Here is an 8051-nt window from a genome sequence, read left to right on the forward strand (position 1 = left end):
TTTCACTAATATCTCGCAAGCTCGATGACCAATTGAGCTCAAGTTTTCACGGGTTTGTTATTGCCAACTGTGAAGGCTGGTCTTTGACAATTACCAATAGTGTCCACTGCCTTTAAGCCATAATGCAGGCGGACATGCCTCCTTCCAAAAAGGTAGATGTCCCTGAGATAATTTGATCATTGAATGGTAGACCTTTAGACTTGTGGACAGGTCGTTCAATGTCTGTCCAGGTGTAGCGAAAGCTATCTCGCAACTACCTCGCGAGACTGCTGCTCTGCGCGAGACTACGACTCCAGTCTTGGAATAGTCGTGGAAAGCATTAATCTCGCCCAGGGCAGCAGTCTCGCGAGATAGTTGCGAGAAAGCCATTTCGTGATCACCGCGAAACAATGGAAGTTAATTTTGGCTGGTAATCTGTTTCTGCTCAGCAATCATTTCTGTGCCAAGCAAGTTTTTGTGCTTACATGCTTTATGAAATGGTGCCTATTTTGGTTGAAAGGTGAAAGGTGTTTATTGACAAATTATAGGACTGAAATGAAGTTACCAAATGCCACTAAAGCGAAGGTAGAATTTACCGGTATAGCTTTTGACGCAAGTTATGTCCGAATTGTCACACTTTAATGTAAATCTGTCAGGTGGTTGCATAAAAAAAGTCAAGGGTGAGTAAACAACATAAACCAATTGAATGAAATCGTCAATTTCCAGCGTGATCTACTGACAGTTTGATGCCGTCAATAAGCCGAAGTTTCCAGGTATAAACTGCCGGCGTGCACGGTGCTAATCATCGGGGTGCCAATTTCAGCAAGTTAGGCCAAAATATTTACCGGGTGTGCCAATTACAATCCCCCGTGAACCAATACCGTGACAAGTCCAATAATTTCCCACCCAATGACTTGCTATACGTCAGACAATGGGCACAGACTAGGCGAATGTTAAACTGTTTAACCCGAACATAAAAGTCCCTCATAACTAGGCCAGGTTTTTATTTAAAAATAAAATAAAAAGATTCCTTCGCATTATTTGAGGATTTTTTTTCTTCTAAGACTAATAGTTTCCCACGGCTTTCTGTGGCCTTGAATTAATACATGGGTTATTTTAAGCCGTATGCGGGACACAACATTTCTCGTCTGAAATTCACTGGGTATTCACGCTGGGTAGATAAGCTGCTTTTCGTGGCTAGGACTAGAAAGAAAAAAAAACAAATTGAGCTTGGCAAGTGTTGACATTGCGACACATTACTGACATTAATAGTCACCAAGGTTACGGGTAAGAGAAACGACACCTGTCTGATATACACTCAGTGAATCTTGACTCTATATAATGTACACTCTATGAACTCCCGGGTCAAAATTGACCCGCATTCCGAGACGAGACTGACCTATTTGGTGGGTTAGTTTGATTTGTAATCTGTTTCAAAATGACCACACCTGTCTGATTGCACCCAATGGATCTTGACCCTATATAATGTACACTCTAAGAACACCCGGGTCAAAATTGACCCGCATTCCGAGTCCCGTTGGGACTGACCCATTTGTGGGTTAGTTTGACCCGGAATCTGTTTCAAAATTACCAAGAATGGTTCAAACTGATATGGGCCTAGAATCTGAGGTAAAATCACATTTCCACCCTTACCATAATAAAGGACGTGAACTGAAATCGAGGCGGTGTAAGAGGACTAATCGGAATTCCGTTTTATTGACGGAAAAATTTCTCACTGGTTTCATTTAATTTGAGGCAGTATACGTTCTAACCAAAGAAACAATTTTTTTGTGCCTGAATATATAATTTCTTGTTCGGTTACAAGAAAGTCTCCTTTGCTGGAATAAAATTAAGGTTTTGGTAGCACCTTTTCGACTAATGGGGTGATTGCGTGCAATGCTATGTTAACTTTTAAAACATGGTCGGAAGTCGTCTTTCTAGATTAAAGTGCATGCAATCATGGAGGACCATGATGCAATAATACCGGGTATACCATGAGGCAAAACTGTTAAAGGCCGTTAAAATGTTGCTGATAAACCTCTTGGCATTTTAGGCCTACATATAGGTATCAAAATCACAAAGACTCTGCAGAATTGTACATTGAGCATATAGCTATCCAAATATTACCGCACAAAAGTGAATCCATCAAACTCAGACACAAATCAATAGAAACTGTTTCCCCCCCACGGAAGAAGGAAATAACTATAGGATGTTTTCTAAATACGAATTGAACAATCGGTTTTAGAGTAAACATTATGCCAGAGATGTAACAACGAAAAACAATGCGAATTCGAAAATGTGGATAATGAAAACACATTACTGTTTGGGATTGCACACTCCTGCATATTTAACAGCGATTTTAAAGAGTACACTGTGCCAGCAGTGCAATGATTTCCGTCGGAAACAGAGCGGGAAAATGGAAATACCTGACTGTGGGTTTCAATGCTAGTTGAACAGTGAACTTCCTTTATGTATTTAATGCGTGATGACTTTTTAATGCGAGCAACAAGGCAATACAAATTAATTAAAGACACTATGGACACTATTGGTAACATTAGTCAAACTAAGTATTTACACCAAAATGACTTGCTATACGAGCAATGAAGAGCTGTTGATGGTTAAAACATTGTGAGAAACGGCTCCGTCTGAAGTTACGTATAGTTTTTGAGAAAGAGGTATAATTTCTCACCAAAATGTTTAAGTGTGATGATAAAAAACCTCAGGCCTGAAGCCCTTTTTAGGCATCTGAAAGCACACAATTAATTTTTGCAACAAGGATGTTTTTTCCTTCATCATTCTTTTGCAACTTTGATGACCAATTGAGTAAATATTTTTTACAGGTTTGTTATGTGATGCATTATGTAAAGACACACTAGTGAGAATTATTACTGGTCTTTGGCAATTACCAGAGGCGTCCAGTAGGGATGGTCACAAAGAGTTAAAGACACTGTGGACACTATTGGTATTTGTCAAAGACCAGTCTTCTCACAAGTTGGTGTATCTCAACATATACATAAAATAACAAACTTGTGAAAATTTGAGCTCAATCAGTCGTCGAAGTTGTGAGATAATAATGAAGAAAAAAAAACCTAGTCACACGAATTTGTGTGCTTTTAGGTGCTTGGTTTCGAGACTTCAAAATTCTAAATCTGAGGTCTCGAAATCAAAATCGTGGAAAATTACTTCTTTCTCGAAAACTACGTTATTTCAGAGGGAGCCGTTTCTCACAATGTTTTATACTATCAAACTCTCCCCATTACTCGTTTCGAAGTAAGGTTTTATGCCAATAATTATTTGTGAGTCATTACCAATAGTGTCCACTGCCTTCTTTAAGACTGGTTTTATCTCGAGTTAGGACGAGTTACACTCAACCTAACTTAGGACTATCTTAGTTATCTCCTTAGGACTGGTCATAAATCGACAGTGCCTTTAGTGCCTTTCATTTGCGTCTAAATGCTCACGAATCGATAATATTATTTGTTTGATAACTGACCGCTATTTCTATTTTTTCTTTCTGTAGGAGTTAGGAGGCATCTTCCTGAATACGATGGATGAACTTCTCGGCGACAAGTTCACACCCAAGGCCAAGGATGCGTGGGGCGTCGCCTACGGTTTCATGTGTAAAGTCATCCTCAGCAGCATGGATGAAGTGCAAGCACCCCAATGATTTTCCCCATAATTATTCCAATTTCCTTTATATATGAAAATAATATCTCCCTAATGTCTGTGAACAATAAAGGAAACCGTTTATATGCCTTAGAAGGCGTTTGATTTGAATGGGGGAAGGGTATAACTTAAGGCAGAGTTAACTATAAGTCCAATGATCATGATAAGTTAAGTTACGAAAGTATACTCATTGTAATTGTCAAAGACAGGTATCAAAACTTGTTGTATTACTAGGCCTTGTGCATAATTAATAACAAGCCTGTGAACATTTGGGCTTAATTGGTCATCGAAGATGCAAGAAAGTAAAACAACAAAAAAATCCCTCGTTGCGTGCGTTCAAATGCCCGGGAAAGGCTTCATAACTGAAGCCATTCTCAGATTCAAATTAATTTGTGAGGTGAAAAATTACCCATTTTTCTCTGAAACTATGTTACTTCAAAGGGGTCGTTTATAACGATGTTTTGTAATATCAACAGCTCTTTAGTGCTCTCACAAAATAAGTTTTATATGCTCATTAATTTGTGGGGTAATCACCTGATGTATACCTTCCCTTTAATCCCTTTAGCCACTCAGTGACTAAACAACAGTATACACATCCAACGATGAAAAAGTATATAGAGAACAACACTTATGAGAAGTTAAAAAAGAGTTAGTGAAATTATGCCTGGTAATGTGTACTCTTTGGGCTGCGTATTATAGTAATTGTAGTTATAACATGTCAATGCAACAACCATACTTTACTTCTTTTCTTCAAGCAGGCTATTTTGAAGGGAAACTTAAGGTGACAGATAACAAAACTAGGCTTTCGGATACATTGTTTTCCGGACTATTAAAGTATGACCATTACCCTTGAACAGTTTGGTATCCTTTCCAGAACAAATCAGCAACAACACGGAATTGCACGAGACTTTGAAGGTTGGGAAACCCAAATTGGATATGGATTATTTGGAGCTGTAATTTGAAAACAGATGAGCACGTTGTCATCACCTCCTTAATCAACCAAAATGTTGCTCTAAAAACACCAATGAAGGTCGGCTTTCCTGCACATAAAAACCGGAAATGACTTTTCTCGTTCCATTTTGAAGCTTTATATAATTGCAAACACAGCACAGCCTGAAAACCCATGTAGGTCGAGTTGGCATAATGGTAAAACAACGCAACGCATTGGAAAACCGGCACATTGTGTTTTTGAATTCTGTGTAATAAACCGTCACGTATATGGCCGACCACATAATGGGTTCCGGGTTATTCGTGTAGCATGGTAATGGGCCCGTATTTCCGACAAAATTATTGACAATTTTTGTTGTACCTTTAAAGTTGTGTTTCCAGCTTCAAAATGTGTAGCCTATGATTCGAGTCGTCAACTGATACTTCCGCAAACACAAAGAAAACCGCTCAAAAGATCAAAGAAAACCGATATCCGGTCAGATCCCCGGTCCCTTTATTTTATAAATTAATTACTGAGGTTATCCATTTTCAGTTATTCATTAAGTTTGAACTCAATCAGGCATATAGTGAATACAGAATAACACCTTCTTCCAATTCTAAAAAGTACTATACCAAAATAATATGAATACAATGTTTCGGTTCAGGTTTGGTTACGGCTAACTGCGTCTACTGTTATAAGAACAAGATGGTTGTAAACGCCATCAGCCAGAACCAAATACACGGCCAAACATGTGAGGCTTGTTGAGTCAACCTCGAGCCCATGGTTTATCACTCAATATAGGGCCCAAAGGAACAGGGCCCAATTTCATAGAGCTGCTTAGGCAGACAATATTGCTTAACAACTTCATGGAAGAAATGAGCAGGATACCAGTCACAAATTGTATTTTTCACATGGTAGTTTGGCTGGTCACCTTATTTTTGTACTCAAGCAGCTCTATGAAACTAGGCCTCAGAACCTCGGGTTTTGATTATGAAAGCAAAAAGCAAGGTCTCAAAACCTCTCCAGGGTTTGGCACCAGCAAAGGCATTGGGTATAAACCATGGTTGATGGTTTTATTTTTTGATTCCGAATGTGTTATTAAAATATGCAGTGAAATAATATTCGACAGATGTCATAAATATAGCCGCTTATATTATAAGGAGGTATAAAGGTAAAACAAGATGTGATCTTTTAAGAATTGTTTTAATATTGTAAAAATTAATGATTGTTCGGTGTCAAGGTAAAGTTGGATTCGTTATAAGAATGGCACGTCGCCATGGTTACGGAGTTTTATACTATAATATTACTGAATTCATAATGTAGATTACACAATGGTGTTTTGTAAAAGGAGATGCATATTGTATCCTGCCATTTTTATTACACATCATATTACAATAGGACATATAGCTTTACGGTGTTTTCGGACAGTGACGCTAAATTTTTGGCAAATAATGTTAGTTTGTCCTTTTAGGCCTATGCTTTTTAAAAGTGTTGTTTTTGTAAGCTAGTTTCTCCCAACAACAAACTTGAGATGATGTTGTAAACAGGAGCTGCTTTTTACTATCACTGTAACTAAACCTCCTGGGTCAGATTTAACTCGGACCCCGGGAAAGTAAAAAGCGGGAAAGTAAAAAGCGGATTTCTAAGTTTGGCTAAAATGTTTGTGTACTACTTGGTGTATGTCTATTTGCGTCAGTCATCAATGCCTTTTGTTTTAGCAGTGTGCTGTGTGTGTATAGCCATTTCAACAAAACCTTACGTAATATGTCACCTGACTGGGGCGCCCTCTCCGAGTAAAAAAAAAAATAGGTTGCTCACTGGCCAATCCCGTGCATCGCGCGTAGTAAGATGGCGGTGAAATGACGTATATGCACAATGTTGACGTTTCTGGTGTCCATTTAAAACGAATATTACTGACTTTTACATAGTTTATTGTATATAGTATAGTAGTCAATTTGTACTAATTAAAATATTATATAACATTTATGTTAGTTTTTAGAAGTGTACAAAACAAACATTGTATCAATACACGACATACTTATATACATGACAGACCTCTCGCGCTGCTGGCCGTAGAAAATATGACGTAATCCTGGCGATATCTTGTCGGAAAGTGTGACGTAATTCCACTTCAAACATACTGGCTCTTTGGCTGTTGCCACGGCTTTGTTGCAAAAAAAAACGATATAAATTTTGTTGTTTTTTTTAAAAAGGGGAAGTATTCAATTCTGGATTTTGCCTGCCGAAAAAAAAAAACGGGAAACAAAATTTCTTCGAACATGTTGCAGAGCAGAGGATCAGAAAAATGGTAAACCGCCATCTTTCCCGAATGCCGGGAGGGTGAGGGGGGGGGGGCACATGATATTTTAGGCTCAACAGATTATAATTGAACTTGAATTAAAATCTCGAGGGAGACTTATTAGGTTATGCCATTTATAGTTTTTAAAATAAGAATATCTACTGTTTTTCTTTCTTGAAATGATGCTTGTAAATATTAAGATGGGTGCGTAATCTTTTAATGCGATTTTAGAGCGAGGAAGATATACTTCTAATTCAGATTTTGCAATTCGTGTTCAAAATAAATAGAATTCTGAAGAAAAAACAAAGCAACAAAAGAACAGGTAGTTCTTAGACGAAACCAGGGGAGCAAGTTTCATCCGTAACAACCTCATTCTCACCACATCACCACCAGTGATTACTCTATACACACAGCCACCATCTTGATCATACCTAGTATCCAATAGTAATAAGCGCTAATATTCGGTGCGCTGAAAGGTAATAGACTATTTTTTACTACCAGCCTCGGTTTGGTTTGACTGGTTTAGATTGGATCAAATCAAGATGGTCACACAATGGTAAAGGTCTATGACATGTACATGGATCTTGTTGTCAATTATTATTACTATTATTTGTTGTGTTTTGATTACAAAAGAACTATAGGTTGTATAATGTTATTTCATAATTATTTTGCACGGTGATAGTTCACTTAGGAAAACCAATCTGCTTAATATTATTGTAAGAATACAGTGTAATACCCAAAATTAATCAAATTAAGTACATGTTTAATATCATTGAATCTAATTATAACTGTATTTGTTATACCATGAATAAATAATTCCAAATAAAATAACCCATAACGACTCAAAACAGATGAATCATTTCACGGGATGAGAGTGTATGAAATTCTAAACATTAATCTGATAATAATGTCCTCTTGGGTGTGAATGAAGCTCCCTGAATGATTACACACTGTCTATATCATTTCAAATAGATATCTGAAGGTCTGGGCCCAATTTCATAGAGCGGAACTTGCTAAGCACAACACAATTATGGTTACCAGAATAAAGTTAGGCCTACCAGCCAAATTACCATGCCACAACCTGCTCGTTGCTGCTTGGCAGACAATGATTATGATGAAATTGGTCATAGTTATAACAAGGGCCTAAGTTTTTCATCTTTGTTTAATGGCAAGTTTGCC

At 37.7% G+C, this 8051-nt stretch overlaps 1 protein-coding gene across 2 annotated transcripts in view; it reads left to right on the top strand.

Moving 5' to 3' along the window:
- Positions 1 to 4267, top strand: part of LOC117292179 (cytoglobin-2-like) — a 51643-nt gene extending 47376 nt beyond the window's left edge. For both annotated transcript variants that reach the window (XM_033774121.1, XM_033774119.1), the window contains one exon: positions 3500 to 4267. In XM_033774121.1, the coding sequence (XP_033630012.1) occupies positions 3500 to 3646 (147 nt within the window). In that variant the 3' untranslated portion in view covers positions 3647 to 4267. The remainder of the gene's footprint in view (positions 1 to 3499) is intronic.
- Positions 4268 to 8051: the final 3784 nt, after the last annotated feature.

The sequence above is a fragment of the Asterias rubens genome, chromosome 7 (assembly GCF_902459465.1).
Source record: "Asterias rubens chromosome 7, eAstRub1.3, whole genome shotgun sequence".
In the NCBI taxonomy this organism is placed as follows: Eukaryota; Metazoa; Echinodermata; class Asteroidea; order Forcipulatida; family Asteriidae; genus Asterias; species Asterias rubens.